At 35.1% G+C, this 21,113-nt stretch overlaps 1 protein-coding gene across 1 annotated transcript in view; it reads right to left on the bottom strand.

Moving 5' to 3' along the window:
- Positions 1-21,113, bottom strand: part of ADGRB3 (adhesion G protein-coupled receptor B3) — a 498,176-nt gene that overhangs the window by 475,833 nt on the left and 1,230 nt on the right. Inside the window, exon 2 of the mRNA XM_088137454.1 lies at positions 17,947-18,715. Within this exon, the coding sequence (XP_087993580.1) occupies positions 17,947-18,700 (754 nt within the window). The 5' untranslated portion in view covers positions 18,701-18,715. The remainder of the gene's footprint in view (positions 1-17,946; positions 18,716-21,113) is intronic.

Below are 21,113 nucleotides of genomic sequence, written 5' to 3'. Positions count from 1 at the left end.
AAACAGTTTTTTCCACTTTTGATGAACACATTTCATGAGCTGAGGACATAGTAGGAAGAAATCTCGGTGCTTTGAGGCCTACCACCTGTTTCCTTGATTGCCTGCCATGGCTTGTGCAATCTGCTTTAATGTTTGTGTGGTTTAGAACAGAAAGAAAAGAGGGGAGAGAGTGAGTGAGCGAGAGATGATTTTTGACAGTTTAAAGCAATCTAGGTAATTTAGTCCTTCTGGGAAACAAATCAACTTGAAACAAGAGGAACTAAACAACTGCTTGGCTGTTTTAAAAACTGCCATTTTGTGAGCAAGATAATCAAAAAGCTCCATGAACTCTTGGGGAAGACATTTTCTAAATCCATTCTGAAAAGGACAGGATTTAGGACTAAAACTATCTTGACTGGTGCTATTGACAATATAATGCTAAAGTTGGACAAACAGACTATAAAGTCTTGTTTCGTTTTTTCATCTAGAATTCTCACTGGCATTTGTTACTATCGGCCACTAAATCTTTTTGGACCATATGTGACAGATCAGAACTAAAGGGAATTGCATGGCAACATTTCCACACATTTTTCCATTTCCTACCTGACGGATTGAAGTCAGATGTTAGCTATGGATGGTTACTGGTCCAGATTGTGGGACTTAAGCTTTGTAACACAGCAGTGTTCCCTAAATAAGCTTATGGGTGAAATGAGATTAACTAGTAAATGTTTAACAATAAGTAAACCAGATACTTCTTAAGATGGAGATATACTAGTTTAACTTATTCTGGATGTGGTTATATTGTCACTGGTGCTTCAGGCTGAGGCATTTCTGGACTCAGTATGCCTCTGGATGCTTATCTTTCAGAAGTAGCTTATAAGGATGAGTTCTAAAGTTAAAGATGCAGGACTGTCAAAATTGTCCAGAATATAAGCCTGGATACCTTAGGAAACTTTTCCCTCAGGCAGATCTCATGTACTTTCAAATTACTGGATGAGGCACTGTTTCACCTCTTGTGTTTTATGGTGGATGAATCTTCTCTGTAATGAGACACATCACATTTTCTGTTGTTTTCCAATGTCTAGTCATGATGGGTCTTGCCCATCAATTTTTTTTAGTAGCTAATGGAAATTAGCATTTAGTTCTTTCAGCTGGAATTTTGCAGATATGACTTTTTAAAAACTGCTTCTGGTTTTAAGTGTGTTCTAAATTTCACAGTATTTTATTATTGGTACTTTTTTTTTACTATGAGTATCATCAAACATGACATATAAACTTGAAAGAAAATAAAACTACTTGACCTAATAACAATATAATAGTTTAGCCTCCAATGGTAATGAAGGCATTTAAACCCTTTGTAGATAAAAACACATTTTCTCTGATATCATGCCCATTGAATTTATTGATACACAGCACATTCAGTGCCTTGAAAAAGCAGTAGATAAATGGCAAAATGCTGAAGCAAAAACATAGTTTAAAATAAGCCATTTTTATTACACTCCTTATGAGGCCTCTGCATTCAATCACCAAGAGTTTATTTTAAGATGGAAGCAAGCCAGCCCCTTTGTCTTCCACAAATAGCTTTGCTGAACTCAAAACCAATTCATTCTAAAATATTAATTTCAGCTTAAATTTCATTTATGGGCCAAAGCCAGCTTTGCTTGTTTACAGATCATAAAACAAAAGTCAACTTAACTGTCAAGTCAAAGACAAAACAGTACATAAAGATTAGGTCTTTATGAGCTCAGTAAAAACAAAAAATAAATCTGTCATTACAAAATTTAATGGACTTTCCCAAATAATACAGAAAAGCAAAGGCTTTGAATGTACCGGGTAATTCATTGAACTCTTGGCAATTTTCATTAATGGATCTTAAACAGCACTACTAGAGGAACTTTAGTCTGAAACTAAAGGGAGTCATTTCTGATTACAGGAGATAATAGTTGCTTAGGCAGACATAAGACAGCAGCTACTGTACTGTGCATTAGTAAAGTCTTCTTCAAATTGTCCTTGGTCTCTGGTGGCTTCATGAGCATATATGTGTAGTCTGTCTTAGCCTTTTTCCAAAATGTTTTTTCAACATTACAGGTTAGTTTACCGCCCTAGTAGATTTTCCATCCAAATACTAACCAGGCTTGACCTGCTTAACTTCCCAGCACAAAGTCACTCAGGTGCTGCACCTGCAGAAACAAAATAAGGTCTCTTTTGATTCAAACTTGACTCCTGGTAAGTTCATGAAGATGTCCATGGAGTTTGCTAGGCAAGAGTATAGAAATGGTTTGCCATTGCCTTCTTCCAGGATGTCCCCTCCCCCCCCAACTTTCCAGTCTAGCCTTTCTTACCCCTGATTAATAGTTATGGAAAGTGTGTGAAAATGTATCTATTTGTCAGAGCATTTCTTGTTTGGTACCAAGAGGTTAATATGAGAGAGAGAGAAAGATGTGTGGGTATGTATGTATGTATGTGTCTGTCTATCTGTCTCTATCTCTGTCTCTATCTCTGTCTGTCTGTCTGTCTGTCTCTATCTTTCTCTCTCTCTCTCTCTCTCTCTGAGCCAAATGAGTTGCTTCACTAATAACTCATAACAAATCAATCTGTAAATCTTTTCAGTCACTACAGCATTTATTTTTATATTGTTGTTGCCATAAATTTGAAGCAGTTTCATTAATTGACTTCCGCAGGGGAATCATAGTGTTAAGATTTTGCATGTGTTTTTTAAGTGTAATATAATATAGCAAGTTGCTCAATATTCTCAGCAAATGCATTTAGTTTAGATTAGCTGCTTAGTATAGTTTTTGTTGGAATTGATCCTGCCTTTCTTCCAGAGCTCAAAATAGCACACATATTATTTCATCCTCTGTCTTTCCCATAGTAACAGCCCTATAGGATAGGTTAAGCTGAGAAATTGAACTGGTTCAGATTCACCTATGAGCTCCATTGCTGGAGCTGAACTTGACCCTGAGTCTACCAATTCCCAGTCCAACACTTTAAGCATCATGCCACCTTAGATTTCTTCATAAGTATCCATGTATTAATAATTATTGTCTTCGTTTCTATTTATCTTTTACAGATAGGAATACAAAAACTTATTAAAATGTACTTAACTAGGATGGTAGCTTCCTGATTAAAAAAACTAGACAGACTCTAAAAAAAAAAGAAATTAGACAAATAATGTATGTAATTACAGATTAATTACAGATAATGTAGACAAATAAACAATGTAATAAGTAAACAAGTCTGGTTCTAAGTATTGAGAGAATTTTAAAACAGGATAACAAACAAAAAATTACAACAATTTAAACAGTATCTGGTATTATATTTCAGTTAGTTATAATTAATTAATAATAAAGTGAGGCTTTAAAAATTATTTTACTTTTAAACAAAATACCTTCCAAATTTAATGGGATCAAACAATCCAGTGAGATGGTAATAATGTGTATTGCTGAAATATTATTGCAGTTTTTATTAACTAAATAGTAATTCAGTGACCAGCCTTTGTTGAATAATTGTAAGCAAATATAGCAAATCTTATTAGAAGTTGAATAATAGGATTTTTTAAAAAAGAATTTCAAACAAGGAATTAATTCACACTGCAAGAAAAGAATGGTATAATATGTAAAAACCTTGGCTAGCCAATTCTGGGGAGAGTCCTATATGGCTTAATGCTAGGATATGAATTAGTCAGTGTCCTGAATCTCCTCTCTTAACAGTAAAGAAGCAATCTTGCCATGAAGGACACTGTAATTTAGAACACCCAATTTTTAAAAATTAAGTTCACAAATAATAGGAGAAAGAAAACATGTGTTTTTTTTAAATGGACATAATATTTAAAATAACATAATTTTTTTTTTTAGGACCACATACAGTAGAAGCTTGTGGATATCACAGCACCAGTTTGGAGATGCAACCTACGTACCTACCTACCTACCTACCCGCCTACCAACCATTTCCTCACTACAGTGGGAGTGATTTCTTTAATTACATTCCAAGAATTCCGTGAATGCATCAGAAGAACTATATATTAGTGTGTTTCATTTTACATACTCTATATTATTTAGGAGAACTAGTTTCCATCTGAACTGGATTTTCATGTTTTGAAATAGAATAAGCTATGAAAAGAGGACATAAGCAGTAAAAGGAAAATGTAAAAAACCTATGTATTAACATATATATATATTTTAAAAATTGCTTCATGCAAATTAAAATATTAAAAAAGCAATGAGAAAAATACAGTGAAACAAATGCAGTTAAAAGAAGACAGAACAACTAGCTGAAAAATCTGTTATGTTCAATTAGTACATTCTTGCAAATCATGCTTCTAAAAACCAAATAGAATATTTTTATTCCATGACACATGTTTGAGTTTACTTATGTCCCTAAAAGCAGACAAAGCTAACTTTTTCAAAATTAAACTTGGATTTATTTTCAAATAAATGTGTACATTCTAATGCCACAATCCTTGGTTGTATTACTTGGTTAGAAATAATTGTCCTTCAAATATCCTTCCTATCAGCCTTGATCACATAGTCTTCTTCAGAGAGAACAAGTGACAAGGATCTCCAACTTATAATTTTTTATTTCTTCTTGTCGTATAAATACTTTTTTCATCTCTTTTGTCATCCATAGCTTATGCCTTACATCTTTTTTTTTTTTTAATATTGCATATACAACTAAACTTGCATTTTCAGGTGCCCAAGGTTCTGTGGCAACTATTTTGAATCTTGCATGTTCTGTTTGCCACATATCACCAGACTAGTTCTCTGAGGTGAATGGCTAATTTCCATATATGAAACTCTACACTGAAATTCCATTTTCATTCAGGAAATGTATGGATATTTAACTTGAAGTAGACATTTGGCACTTCACAAAAAGCAATGAATATGTCTGGAGAACCAAATAGATGTTTGCTAGTTTGTTGATAAGTTATATTTTCATACATCTTGCAGCTATTTTCCAAGTCAGATTAGAAACCGACATGTGAAAGGTAGCCTTTATTTGTGTTTACTAAATGCAGTACAGGAGAAGACAGAATGCCCCCACTAGTTCTTCCTTCCCAACCCAATATTTACCATCTAAACATATCCCACTAATTCACCAGTGTTCATATTATCTTCTGTCCATATTACTAATTATGTTCCGATGAGTCCATGGCTTTCCAAAATCTGTGCACTATATTTTGTGCACAAATACACACAAATATTAATGCATGCAACAGTCACATCTAATTATCTATCAATTTTTTTCATGTTTTTCCTAAACTGAAGACATGTTTAAAATGTTTGAAGCAAGCAGCCCTAAGCAGCCCAAGAAGATAGTGGCTTCTTCCAAATCAAGAAACATTAATAAACTACCAATCTTTGCACAACATTACTGGTAATGACATTATCTTTTGCTAATCTACAATTCCTATTAACAGGACAAAAGGTGTCCCAGTTAAACAGAGCTTCTCAATTAAGATTATAGTTTTAGCAACACTGATAATCTAACAGAGAGGAGGCAGAGAGTTATCATCTGAAGCTCTAGGGATTCTCCTGGAAAAGCCTTAGAGGTTGTCTGATGTCAGCAAGGTAAAGATAACAGCAAGAAAAACTGGTGTTTTATTTGTCACCAATGGATTAATCTACCCATTTAGTCTCTTGCCATAAATTTAAGAGTGCAGACATCACTGAGAGAGAAAGCAGCAAGGATCCTTTGAGCCAAAGACAAAGCTTTTGGAGGGTGCTTTGCAGAAAGTTTTATCTGCATTTTTTTCCCCAACCTTACTCTTCTTCTGATAGGAACAAAAATGTTTGCAATTGTTTAAAGGAGAAGACAGCTTCTGGGAACTTTTCATGGATGGAATTGCATTTACCTTACTGAATGTAAGCATTTTGTCTTTCATCAGACAGTCATCTCTCTAGCAATCTGCATCCTCCCTAACTTTCCATGCTTCAACTGAATTGAAGGAAAGACAACAGGGAGGAACTCCTTGCATGAGGCTTTTTTTAGATCAGTAAGTATAGGCAGCAAAGTGGGGGTGGGATGCTACAAAGAAATTAACGGTCAGATAACAAAAAAGAATCAGCACCTTGCATCCCCTTGCGACAAGGTACATGCCACTGAAAGAAGAACTCAGGCTCTTAAAAATGAAACAAGAAAAAAAATAGAAGTTACTTGTTCAGGAAAGCTTTGGGGAACTTGGAGGATAGCATTTGGCATTTGTTGGGCTGGTAGGTGATTTCCACTATCTTCTTTCTGCTATCTATTAACAGGTGCAGATTGTAACTGTAATTCACCAGGTTACCTAAGGGACTGCCTCTTCCCCATGACTTCAACCTGTCCCACCCGATCACACAGAGGGGGCATGCTTCGGACCCTCTCAGTAAAAGAACTTTGATTAGCGGGGTCCAGAAGACAGGCCTTAGCTGCAGTAGCCCCCACTCTTTGGAATATTCTGCCCCTGGAGGTGCAATTGGCCCCCTTACTCCTGGCCTTCTGGAGGGCTTTGAAGACCTGGTTCTGCCACTTGGCCTGAGGTGGGGACGGAATACTTCAAGTGTGGGGATGCCTAGCCCTGTAGAGGCCTGCTGTCTTCAGCCCCAGATCCTTCATCTTCTTGGACTCTCTTCTTTTTTAGTATTTTTTTTATTGTTTATTTTTTATGTATTTATATGTATTTATGGTTTTAATGTTTTGTGTGAACCTCCCAGAGTCCCCCATTGGGGGGAGATGGGCGGGGGAGAAATTTAATAAATAAATAAAATAAGTAAATAAATAAACTTAACTGCTCTAAAATAATGCTTCAAAAGCCTTGTTTAGAGTACATAGGTATGCAGGTTGCTTTGGTGTTTGCCCTTTTTTTGTTTTATTTTTCCTTAATTTAATTGCCTTCTAACATGTTTACTTATGATTTCTATTAAGCACCATGTATTTGCATTTAACTGAACAATGGTTGGGGAACAGGTGTTTTTTTCATAAATGAACAGCCTCTATCATTTTTAAAAAAATGAACATTGGCTATGGTTAATTAAGGTATTTGACAAAGGCAAGATCAAGTTTAAGTCCAAGTTTAGCAGAAAGCTGTTATTGTCAAAACTTTTAATTTTTGTCATTTTACTTAATTTTTTCAAAATACACATTTTAATTTTTATCTTTTTACTTTGGGACAGCATGCTTTTAAAGATATTGTGACTGGAAGTACAGCAAAAATGTTAAGGAGTTATGCACATATTGAAAAATATGACACATATTTAACACATTGCACAATGGAATCAAGGCATTAAAATTCTATGAAGGCAATGTTAATTGGTATGTATAAGTCCAAACCATTTAGCTGGAAAACCAAGTCTTTTTAGGTATAATTTTTTATATCTAAAAAGCTTATGGCTTAGCACTTAATGCTATATAAGAGTTTCATATGATGAAATACCCCAAAAGTGGGGGAATCCTCTCTGCAGACATCAGGCAATGAAGGGTTCTGGCATAATTATGTTTTCAATATTGAGTTTTCTATAGCAAAAATTGAATCCAGATTGTTCATTGTCGGAGACAGCCCTAGAAGCTGCAAAATAAATGGATATATAATCAATAAAATCATTCCTACCCTTCCTTCTGCTGGAAGAGCAGCATGTCTCTGGTTACAAATACAGCTGTCTCCCTCCCACCCCCCAGCCAGCCATTTCCATAGAGGATTTGATGCCTATGATCTGACATAATGTGGCCAGACACAAGATTACCATCTCTGTGACAAAAATGTAAATAGAAGACAATAAAAATCAATGTTATGCTTTATGTTTTTTGCAGTCTGAGTGTAGGCAGATTAGTGCAACGGCTGAAATTTATACATACTAGGCTTCTATCATTTTCACTTGAATCTTATATAATCCTTTTATCTCCTGAAAAGACTATTTGTGCAAAATTTATTGAATTTGTTATTTTACTGTTGACTCAGAGAAAATTAAATTGCACTGAAGATCTCCTGCCATACATTTTCATTCAGAGTACTTTATAATTTACAAAGATTATTGGTGTACTATTTTGTACCCTTATCCATTCTTAATGTCTCATAGGGGGATATAGTACTATCAACTGCGCTACAAGGAATAACTCTAAATGCATGATTTGTAATTACATCTCTGAGCAAAACCTTCCTTTCTGGCATGCACACTTGGCTCCCACAGAAACAGCAAGAGTCATCAGTGATTATTCAAGATATCTCTGATGTTTGTTTAATATAGGTAGTCCTCACTTAACGAGTACAATAGGGACCATAAAATTCATCATTAAGTAGGGCAGTTGTTAAGTGAGGCATCACATGACCACACCCGACTTTATGACATTTTTGCGGCAGTCGTTAAGTGAATAATCACAGTCGTTAAGTGAATCATGTGGTTGTTACGTGAATCACGTGGTTGTTAAGCGAGTCATATGGTTCCCCATTGATTTTGCTTGCCAGAAGCCAACTGGGAAGGTCGCAAATAATGATCATGTGACCGTGGGATGCTGCAACCATTTTAAGTGTGAGCTGGTTGCCAAGCACCTGGATCATGATCACATGACCGCAGGGGCGCTGCAATGGTCATAAGTGCAAGGGTCAGTCATAAGTAGCTTTTTTCAGCACTGTCATAATTTCTAACAGTTGCTAAACGAATGGTCATTAAGTGAGGACTACCTGTACAAGTAACATATGTTGAGGTATCAAGGGCACAAAAGTAGTAGTATAGTATCATAAAAAATGAGGAACTGTTCTGTTCTATCTTGCAGACAATTGTATTCCCATGAAAGGAAGATAATTTTGTTTTATTTAGGGCAGATGAGCACATCATTATATTGTAGTAAAACCTATGGCAATTTTTTCCTAGTAATGGCCACACAGTTTTGACTGATGAAAACCTAACAGCACAATGTCATCAGCAGTTGTACAAGAAAATGAGGGTTGGAATAATGTACAATGATTGCTCAGCCAGCAAAGTGGACATAGTCCTATGCAAACTTAGAAAATCAATGGAGTCAAGTATGTCTACTTCTGTATGGAATTAAAACCGATGTCATTACCTGCAACAGCGTGGGTGTTCTCCAAATGCTGCAGTGACACAATAATAGGAATCTTTGCTACAATATCCTCCACCCTGGACAATGAATGTAACATATATAAAATTAATGTGTGGGGTAGACCTATGTAAGTTTAGGACCTCAAATAATAAATAAGTTCAAATTGAAACGATTGTAGAAGTCAGATTCTTTGCCCAGAAACAGTTCCCATGTCTTCTGAAGTATATTATACCCATCCTCCCTTCTTCCAACCCTTACTTTCACACTTACTCAAGTATCTCACTTTGCAAAAGCAGGTTTGGCTCCAACAATTTCACTTAACTCCTTTAACATGAGGTTTGTCTCTTTGACTTAGGAATTTGGGGAACTGGTTCAGGGAGGGAAACAGGAGTATACTTATCTTATGTCTGCATCTACTATTTGATGAGAGAGAAGTGCCACAATCTTATTCCTCCCTTAAAACAAGTTAGAGCAATGGGCTTTATGGAATGGACGGGATTTTATTTTTTATATATGGGATTCTCATAAGGATTTTTTATTGTTATGTTTATATAGAATAAATTTATATAGAGTATTTGTGAAATTTTGAAGAACCACAGATTATTGAATAATCTCAAATAACAATTGATATTTGATTGGATCTAGTCATTCAGTAATTTATGGTATTATTTGATCAAGCTGTTTTCTTGGATGACGTCCCTTTTTAGTGTTAACAAATAAATATGTCATTGGCATATTGAAAGAGTAAAAAAAAATTAAAAACCCTGAAAATATGTAGACCAAAACCCATGTAGACCTTATTCATTATCCACCTACTGTTGCATCTGCAGGGGAATTCTAAATGCTACAGTTTCAGCATAGCTCCAGGTTACTCAATTGATCAATAACTCATTCATCAGAAGTTAGTCAAATTCAAAAAAAATGATCCATATCAATGACTGAACAGTACAGTTTTAACAATTAAAAAAAAAAAATCAAGGGAAGCAATAACAATTAAGCTTTCAGGAATCTCCCTGATTCACTATTTTTTTCCAGAAAGAACTTTAAGGATTGGAACACTGAAAGTTCAAAGTTTTTTTCTTTATTTTAACTGTTCTCCTGTTGCTCTTCTCTAGAGGATGCTACATAATCAAGAAAATTTTCTGAAGAGAAATAATCCATTACTTTACAATCTGCAGCTCACTGTACCATCTACTCTCTAAAAATGAATCACTACTCCATATTTATTCCATTACACTTTAAATTGCTACTTGTATCTCCCACCTCCATCAACTCTTGTTCTTGCTTAAGCAAGGAAAAGAGGAAGAATTCAGTACATAGTTTTATTTATAGGTTTCAATTAATGTTGGGATGTTGGATCCTGTAAATATAACCTTGCAGCAAAGTATACATATATCTATATCCTTATCTAAATCTATATCTGCACTCATAATTAATTGCCATATTATCATTTTACGATGAATAAAATAAGAATTAACAAGATACAGAGCATGGATTCTGGAACTCTTCCTAGAATACCTGCTGTTTTGATTCATGCATTACCTTCTTCCTATCTGTTAGGAGAGATGGACAGTAGAGAACTAATACCAAAGTAAAGAGAAATTGCTCTGGGTCTCAGTATCCTACCTAGTGCCATGGCATTATGGAGAAAGTTATAAAGCTTTTCTCTTTTGCCCACATATCTCTTATGACTACATGGCTTTTTTTCCATTAACTGCCTATCATTAGACATTCTACATAGCATCCCACCTACTTTACCACACCTGCAGTGTGAGTGCTAATTGCCACAGTTGATATCAATTACTGGTCAATTTTTATTTTATTATTTTATATAGTAATTTTATTAAAAATTACAATTAAAAAGATAAAAACTAGTACAAACTAAAAAAAAAGAATAGAAAGAAAAAATAGAAAGTGCAGAGAAGAAAAAATAGAAAACAAAAAAAAAGAATATAGTAATTTATATATTTCTTTTTTTCTCTACTATATTTTTATTATTATCGATGTTAAATTTTCCAAAGTGATGCAAATAATTATAGGGGTATATAATGATAGGGGTACTATTTCTATCACAAAAACAGTGCAAGATGATAAATCTTTCCTTCAAGCACCATGAATGAAACTGAGACAAGATCTTTACCATTTTATTTCCAAACAGCCACTAAAATATAAGAGATATTTCATTAAAATATAAAGTTCTGGCCTATGAAAGCTTATGCACAATAATTTATTTGGTGATACAAGTTTCTTCATTCTTTAAGCATTGTTGTAAATCAACTGATTGTGTCTATACATCATAGATCAATTGCTTATATTTGCCAACAGTCCACCTAGATTAAGATTATAGATAAATCTCATGAATGAATGAATGAAACATCTAACCAACAGCTACAAATATTTTTCCTCCCGTTACATGAGATGATTGTAGCTGAAAAATGATTATCTTGTGATATGAGCTCCATACTGAAGTACAAGAAGGGATCCCATATGGGGAAGAGCCATTTGTATTTATCCTATACTGTGCATCAAGATGAATGGAACAGCAGCTATGTAACAGCCATATGAATTGCATCAATACTAAACATTCCAATTCAGAATTAAGTCCTAATTAATTCCATGAGACTTACTCCTGAGAAGGTGTGTACAGAATGGCAGCTTTAGTCTCACTGATCCAATTGCAATATGTTGGTTGTCTTCCACAGACATTCAAATCCTTTAATAAAGTACATGAATGAAAGCTGGATATCCAGATGTGTACCTGCTTTATATGAAATAGTCCGTCTAAGTAAAAGTTTTCTATTGTACATTGAACAGAAACTATAAATGATAAAGCAGATGGAACCCCTAGCTTATGAGCAGTTGAGTATACTATCATAATATTACAAAGAAATTATACTTGCATATTACAAATATCATTGTATTTATCATAAAAAGTATACATTAGAAACAAAAAGCATGATGGAATACACCCTCTGTATGTTTTCCTGCCATTTTGTTTTTTTACTTGTTTTTACTTGTTTTATTTTTAATTTAAATTGATTGTTTTAATAGTTTTTTATATATTTTGATTATTATTATGATGCCTCCCTGAGATGGGTGGTTATACAAATGTGATTAAATAAATAAATAAACATTAAAAAATTAATTGCAAATATATTTCTAAACCAGTGATGCATGTTTTGTAAATTTGCAGTATCCCTATTGTACAATCACTCTCTCCATCTTGTTTTAAATTTCTTGTTAACAATAAATATAAATAATACCCAGTAGAATACTGTGACCTTTATTTTATTGCAATTAATGTAGACTTACAGAGGAACAGTTAAACTTCAATTTGAGATTTAAAGAGCCACAACATCTCAGAATTTGGATGCTTTGATTGAGCCCATGGAGTATGACTGAATAAGCTTAATAAAAATTAATTCCCCTGGAAGAAAGAACTCTTCTCTGAATAAATTACTTTCTGTATATTGAAATGTTAAACAGATAATTCTAGTACAAATTAATACTGAAAACTGAGCACTGCAATGCTGATATTTTCAGTTGATAATATTAAACAGGAGAATATAAAAGTAATTCAAAAACTCAATACAATTTTTTAAAAAAGATTACTGTACTGTTATTCAGTATGTGCAATTGCCCTAGGAATTCAATGCCAGTTCTTTGTGCATATTATAAAATTGTATCTGTAAACTGGGAACTGAATGAAGTCACTATTTTCTTGTTTAGTCTTTGCAACATTTCTGTATTCTCTCAAAGGAATTAACTTTAGTTTTGTGCACCATGTAAAATAATGTGTCCCAAAATACTCTACAGTTAATGCCTCTAGTAAGCCAAAGAAATTATGCATCATGGTTTTTTTTTCTTTTTAGTATATTCAAGATATAAGAGCAACAGAAGCAAAGACTGAACAGTTACTAGTCTTCAATCAAGCTCATATGAAAGCAGTACAAGGAATATGAATGTTTCAATGATGGTACCAACCTTATGGAACTCATTACCCACCTGGGATACATTAGGCTCATGCTTCTGAGCCCCAAGACACATATAGATTTTAATGGGGCTTCTTGATGGACTGATTAAATGCATGATTGATCTAATTGCATTTAGTTGGTTATCGTCCTACTGTTTGAATTTTATTAGTTATTAAGTTGTTTATTAGATGTTAATGGTCTATTATTTATCTGTTATTTATTTGATTTATACCCCTTCTTTCTATTCACACGAATACTCAAAGCAGCTATGAATTTTTATGAATTCTGTAAGCAACCCTGCAGATTTCATCTTAAAGATATCCTTAAATAAACAAACATAGGCACTAAAAAAGAAGAGCAGTTATTGAACAGATAACCAATCATTTCCTAAGTTTTATCACCCAAAATCTACATACCAGAATTAATTCTTATAATGTTAGCTTTTTAGTACATGATCTAATGCATATACAAATCATTATTAATTTTATAAGCTCAACTCACTGATAAAAATGAATGATTAAAATATTCATAAACTGCATTCCAGGGAGCTTCTCAGTCAATACACAGTTAACATATTGAATATTTCACTTTAACAGGTAAGAACCAAAGTCATACCTAGTCAGCATTATATTTCCACTGTGACCAGATGCTTATGGGAAGCCCATAAGCAGGACATGTGGAACAGTAATTCTAGTCACCACCACTCAGTTCCCCTGGCAGTTGACCTTGAGAATTTAATGACCACTGACAGCCTCCTCCTCCGTGAAGGTGTTAATCCCTTTTTAAAATGATTCAGGTTGGTGCCCATTTTGTCTAGTCACTACTACATGTTTTGAAAACTAATTCATAGTTTAACTACAGGTAGTCACCGGGTTAAGAATGCGTGGTTTACAGACAACCCATAGTTAAGAACGGAGCCTACTGTAGCAAAATTTGAATGAAATACACAATTAGTTGAGTTAAATACACAATGGTTCGAATTAATTACACAATACTATTTATATAGTATCATACAATAATACTGTCCCAGCTTACATACAAACTCAACTTAAGGACAGACCTTGGGAATGGAACTTGTTCTTAAACTGGGGACTGCCTGTATGTACTGAATAAACATTTCTTTTCATCTGTTCCACCACTTAACTACATGAGAATAAACAAAGATTCTCCTCATCCACTCTCTTTAGCATCCCTAGTTACATACATCAGTTACTTATCTGCTTTTGCATCTTTTCCTGAGCTACAATGCCCATTGTTATCATGGGAGTGTCCCTTCAGGCCTTCATCATTTAGTTTTTCTTTGTTGCATCCTTTTTATGCACAAGTTCCTTTTTTAAGATATGATCATTGTTGCAGAATACAATTCCAGCTCTTACATGAACGTTTCGTCATATTTTGAGCATATATCAGTGAATCAATAATCAGAGGCATTATCCATTTAATTCCTTTTATAGATGTAATATCTGATCAGAAGAATGAGGAATGGACAACCTAATTACTCCTGAAAACCTTTAAAATCTGGAGCTTTGTGGGACATTCTGGAACAGTTTTTTGAAATACATGGGATGATTGCAAAGGTCATTTTTTTTATTTCCAGAGTAAAGGCAACATGCATAGGTTACCTACATATACTTCACAAATCTAATTGTATGTTAGTGTTATTATTTCTCAACAAGAATTCTCATTGTATAGTTCTCTTATTTCACTGAAAACTTTAGGCAATAAACTGTATATAACTGAATGTTCATGCCATTAAAACTTTTATCATCATCAAAATATATTTAACTTACATGCATTACAGTTGTATTGATAATTATTCAAGCACATGAAGCACAGAATTATGAAAATCTATTTTTTATTTCAGTTATAATACTATTTAAAATGACACCTACCCCTTTTGATACAGATCAAAATAATAAGTAAATAAATAAGAAACATATATTTGTCAAAATTAGTAGTCTCTCACACATCTTCATTTCCTAAGCATTTTGTTGCTTAATATGCTGAGAGACGTATATTCAAAAGGAGGATTATTTTTTTCAAATTCAAATTTAATTATTCTGCAAATTCACCAGCTAAAAAGGCACATATGTGATCTTGTTGTGTGGCCTCCACAGTTAACAAATTACTGCTCCACCTAAAGCTCTCTGGGGGAAATTATACCCAATTTGCCAAAGTGTGATAGCCACCAGACTAATCTAAAACATTTTCTAAGGAAACACCAAGTCAGCTATCTTCTGCTGTATAAATAATTAGATTGCCACACACATTATTTTAAGACCTATTTTAATTTGAAGGAAACTCTACTGCCTCATTCTCAAACAGGACAGCTCAATAGTTTACCATGGATATAGTCACAAGATACAAAACAGATACCAGACTGTTGATGTGACTTTAGAACACTTCCAACCACAACATGGAAGATGCGGTCCTTCAGGACTGCCTCTACTTGGTGAGATTCCAGGTGCCAGTACATCAGGATTCCTCAACCTTAGCTACTTTAAGATGGCTAGACTTCAACTCCCAGAATCCCCCAGCCAGCATGGCTGGCTGAGGGATTCTGGGAGTTGAAGTCCACCCATCTTAAAGTTGCTGAGGTCGAGGAACCCTGCAGTACACCCTTTTTCAGTGTTCATGTCTTTCTCACAATAAAGATAACATTCTTAAAAACTGCAATTGTGGTAATTCCCATGTAAGACCAATTATGAGCTAAAGCAAATCAAAGCAGCCTATTAGTCACAATCTCCATCAAACGTCTGACTAACTTTGTGCATCTATCAGAGACATAATCAGCAAACTGATTGTAAATCCATCCATCCACCTACCTCCAATTGTGGTAAACAGCCAACTGGCCTACCAGCTGCTGCTTTTCTATAAAAAAAACTGGCCTTTGCGGAGTGAGGCGGGTGGAATGAAGACTGCTTTTCCTGTTGCTATCAGGAATGGGTTAAAGCCCACAACTGTTCCCAAAAACAATTAAAGCCTTCAGATGCTAATGTATTCTCACATCTCTCAGACACTTTCTGTGGTTTAATTGTCTTAATAGTCAGCTTCAAGCTTCACAATATGAGGGAATTTTTTCTTATTCTAAGGGACATTAATTAGCGTTAAATGATGTTAAATACCATCCCTGCCGTCATAAGGGCTTCTATGGGGTCTTTACAGGAGAAAAAAATATTTGAGCAATTTAAAATCACATTCTAGTCTCTTTCACCCTGCTATAGACTATGTAAAATACTGACGTGCTAGAAATTAAGTTTTGCTCATTTACAAATTTACTCTGTACACCTATTTTGTCCTTCTCCACCCCATCATTTGAAGCCATCAACCTGCATTGTCATTTAGCTTGAATGTAACTGAGCAATGCTCCCCCTGTGCCCAACCCGAAGAGTATCTTTGGCACCTCTGCAGTTTGAGCAGCTTCAGCCTTTTTTCTCCCAAACCACTCAGCCTTGGCTGCCCTTAAAGAAAATCCTCACAGAACAACGTGTCAATTTTGCATTCCTTTACAAAGGCAACTTCTATTACAGCGACCAGTAGCTTGGCTCTGCTTCCCCATAGACAGAGAGCTTTGTGACCATGTAGAAACCAGGGAAAAGGAAAACATTTCCTGCATGAAAATGCAACCTTCTTTAGCACAGGGAGCTATGCCTGGATAGGGAAGAAAATTCTCCCTCTGTCCCCCACCCTCCACAATCTCTTATTTTTCCTCTCTTTCCTTGATTCCAAGAACCCATGTATTCTTTTACAAAGAAAAACTAGTTTTCTCATTTGTGGAATTATGTTCTATAAATCTATATACATAAACCCATGTACTCAGTCATTTAGAATGGTAATGTTATTGACATCTCTTATCTCAGCACATTTCCACATTTAAGAGCTTCCATTTTACATCCCTAACATTTCACTCTGTTTAGCTTTCAGATCCTGTTATTCATTTCTCTGAGACATTATCTACATCCTCTTCTTTGCACCTGTTCATGAGTAGCCAGGACAGGCACGTTAAAGGAGAAAGGTGATTGAATGAATCTTTAAATGGACAGCATCTAGAAAACCTTTTTATTATTATTATTATCCCAAGACCTTCAACCATCCACTTCATTAAAAAAATAGGCTGTGATCCATGTTACTAGAAGACAGTCTCCATTTTGCCATATATATTTTGATGACATAGTTTCTTCTGAAACTTTTCCTGTCTGGGTAACAGCAAATAAGCCTCTGGTTTACAGACTAGAAGATGTTCAATATGTTTCAAAGTGGATGCTTCCTAAATATGTCCTAGGGTTACCTGATATTTATAAACTATCTTTAAAACCTTTAATAGATGCCTCCTAATCTCAGTGACTCATAAGGCAAGTCTCAGAAGTCACCCTCTTTTAACACTTTTTTTTAATGGTAACATTAATCTCATATCAATGATGGCTAATAAATATAATCTGAATATTTATCCTGTTAGTATAAACACTATTGTAAGGACTTGGGAGTCAAGACTATCCATTCTCTCAACCTCTGAGGTCATGGCCTATTTGGATTTTTAAATGTTCATTATTATTTATTATTAAGATCACCCTCATGCCTTTGGAAATACCTTCCTTGCAAAGCCAAAGCAAAAGGTCACAGGTGAGTAACCATGTGTAGGTCTCTTGCAGTAAGAAAGGGAGAGAAGTAACTTGACAACCAACCTATCAGCATAGTTCTATGTTTACTGGAGAATAAAATCAGAAGTCCTCATTTGATATAGGAAAGCCTAGATTTTTTTAATGAATATTTTGCTATTACATTAAAGATACAAAATTAGATCCTCCCTCTTGGAAGGAATCCAGAGAATGACCAACTGCAGACCTTCAGAAATCCTTTTATGCAGCAACTGGTGTGGAGTGCAACTCAGTTTGACTTATATATCAGTGAAATTTATTACAAAACTGGGCAGCGGGACAATGGAGCCCTTTTGAAGAGCACCTACCTTCCTTTGGTGGCCGCTTGGCTTCCCGTGTAAGATTGCAGACCTGGGTAGTCTGCAATTCCTGGGTGAGACAGCCTTCTGTCTGCTCATTCAGCGGCAGTACGACATTATTTAGCAACACCAGGGTATGGTCATCTCCCCCTGCTTCTCCTAAATGCTGAGGGCAGGTGCATTTTGTATACATGATCCCACAGGACTCGGTTCTCCCATTCTCAGATTTCAAGCAGCTCTCCAGCCAGGTGCATAACACACGGCAACCAAACTGGCTTGGGCTCACCTTGTTCAAAACCAAAAATTCAAAGAAAGACTTTTTATCATCTTCCTTTTTGTATAATCCTATGAAATCAAAGGGGTAGACCCGACGTATCTGAATGAAATTCTTATCATATTGCAGAAATACAAAAGCATTCTTGGAATCACACAGCTGCATTATAGAATGATTATTCTTTAAGAGATCCTTAATTTTTTCATGGGAAAAATGATCAAATTGATAAGCCAGCAAGGAAAAGTTAGAGCAAGTAAAGTCCTTTTTGGAAAATTTCAGGTAAATACTATATTTGGTTGGATCTGGGTTTTCCAGTGTCCATGTGCAGTTTGTAAAGTTTTTGGGAAACATTTCGCTTACAGAATACGATCCATAAATGACCCCCTTCACCAGCGTTGAACACCAGAAGTCTTGGGCAGCATTAAATCCAAACATAACCAGTAGATAGGTGGAAAATATATAAATCAGCAAATTACGAACAGCCTTCATCCTATGTCATTTGGCCTGCAGAAGAGGAGAGGAAATCAAGAATGCAGGTCAAATGCTTCGTGAAACTCAAATGCCTTCCAAAATTGCAGCCAGATATTTTCAAGATTCTAGTTAGAATGTATATGTATGTAATTTCCCCCTTAAAAATAGTTTTAAATATATTATTATTTTAACTCAATAAATTGTTGGATGCTGTGTGAATAGTGCCACCATGTGGCCAATTTGGCTGACTAATTTGCCTTTCCAGATTTTTAAAAATAACATTTCTTACACTATTAATACAAATGTGTCCTTTTGTTTGGCACATGTTCAGGTTAGCAAGTTCTGATTATTTCAGTTACAAACTTACTTCATCAGATAGATTACAACAGAGAATTTTTTTTATATAGCTTTTCTATATAACATTTTCATGCACTGAGGAAAAATGGAGCAACTATTATTATTCTATATCTTTTCTATGTGTTATTGTCAGTTTGAACAATTATGATGAATGACTGTCATGATTTTCAAAATGCACAGTTTACTGTTTCCTATACTTGGGGCATTATCTCCTATATGGCTGTCACTAGAATAGTAGATTAAGTATATTAAATTAATATTTAAAAAGAACATCTGGATAAATCACTTAAAATACATTTTGGGGGGGGGGAAACTTTCTTTCAGCTATCAGTAGGAGCAAGTTACAGAATTCTGAATACTGAAATGTATCGTGAAATACCTTTAGGGATACATGGAGTGAATTTCTAATAGAAATTAAAGAAGGGGCTACTTGCTTTCTTGGGATACAACTTCCCTCTTAAACAGACCCACACTGATTTTTAAAAAAATATATATATATGTGTGTCTGTGTGTGTTAGGTAATAGAGTCATCTCTTCTCAATTATCAATTCCATCCTGGAAACAAGAGATGTATTTAATCCACACAGCAGCTGCAATTTCTATGTACATTTTTCTAAAGGAAGTGAATTGCAAATATATTTATATATTGAACGTTTAAGAGAAAGCATTTTTTAAGAGAGAGTGTGTGAGAGAACGTATTTTCAGCAGTCATATTTGTGAAGTTGCTTACTTCTTTAGTTAATGGTGACCAGTTCTCTGTGATGTCAAGCTAATATTTTTAACCTAATTAGGTAGCACCTTTTCTATTATTTGTGTGGAGACAATATACATAGTCAATGAGTTTTTAACATGAATTCGTCTTGTTCTTTCTAGCTTTTTATCTCCACACTGAATGACCAGGCAGGCATCTCCCTCCCCCAATTGCGTAATGCCAAACAAATCAAGAGATTTTGTGCTTCCCAGATTATAAACCACAAGCTCTAAACATGAACAGGAGGAAAACAAATGACTCTTAGTTTTCTTTAAATCTGTAAGTTAATGAAGAAAAAAAAATAGGGTGGGGAGTAGTGTACATTGTGGAAAATGAGCTTCCCCAAGAACTGCCAAACCCATTTCTCTTTACTGAGCATTATAAGCAACAAATGGCTTCTTTGCAAAATGAGGCTCAAAGGATGAGAAGTAAGGAACTTGCTTATGAGCAAACCCTGCAAATGATCCTCTACTCTACAAATGTTGCTGGAGCACTTTGTGAGCACTGCAGCCCTGTTGTTATCTGGGAGGGTCTAGGCATTGAAAGACAATGTGGGATAAAAACATAACTTTAGGAATCTCATTAGTAAAGCATCCCTATTTCAGAATGTGAAGTAACTGTGTTGGCCTTATTTAGACATCTAATGAAAACCTACTGAATTGAAGGAAGGGACCTCAGGAAAATGATTTCTTAAAAATTGCAAGGGGTTGCACTGTTAAGAACCTTAGTCCAATAGGCAGCATTTTGGCTTTCCTGCTTGATCTGGAAAAAGAAAATTCTTCATCAGTTTCATAGGGGCAATCTTTTAGACACACCAAATACAGCAGAACATAATATTTGAGGTACTGATGCAGCAAATGCCAGTGGTAAGTTCTCGGTCATTTCAGAAGCAAGAGTCTCATATGAATCAGATCATGAAATGGGGGAAGAGAAAGCTGTTTTAAAAAGCCTGATTCCGGAGGACCTAAGATCCATGGGAACTCAGCCTCTTCCACTGAAAAGCAATCTGCTTCCCTCTCTCTTGCCCCCACCCCTGGTGACACTAGTTTAATCAAACCTAGACGGCGCCATCACTCCACAGATTGGTTCCACCATGAAAGAGCCACAGACTTCCCTGAAACTTCTCATTAACCTAAGCATCCCCTTCTTCCTCTTCTTTCAGTGAAATCACCTTGTTCATTCATAAACCTTCCTATGGAGGCAAGATTCCTCCTGCAGCTTGGCTACCAATCGCAATTACTTGTCTACTTGCCAAAGAGAGTTCTCTAACTTTTGATAGCAGGATAACACTCAGATGAAGAGATCCTGCAGGTTAGGGTTTGT

This window comes from Python bivittatus, unplaced genomic scaffold, assembly GCF_059951505.1.
Source record: "Python bivittatus isolate LINGU-HERP-01145 unplaced genomic scaffold, Pbiv_v1 ctg000020_np1212, whole genome shotgun sequence".
NCBI classification, from domain to species: Eukaryota; Metazoa; Chordata; class Lepidosauria; order Squamata; family Pythonidae; genus Python; species Python bivittatus.
Note: the sequence above shows the minus strand (reverse complement) of the source record. Positions and strands in the feature narration are given on the sequence as shown.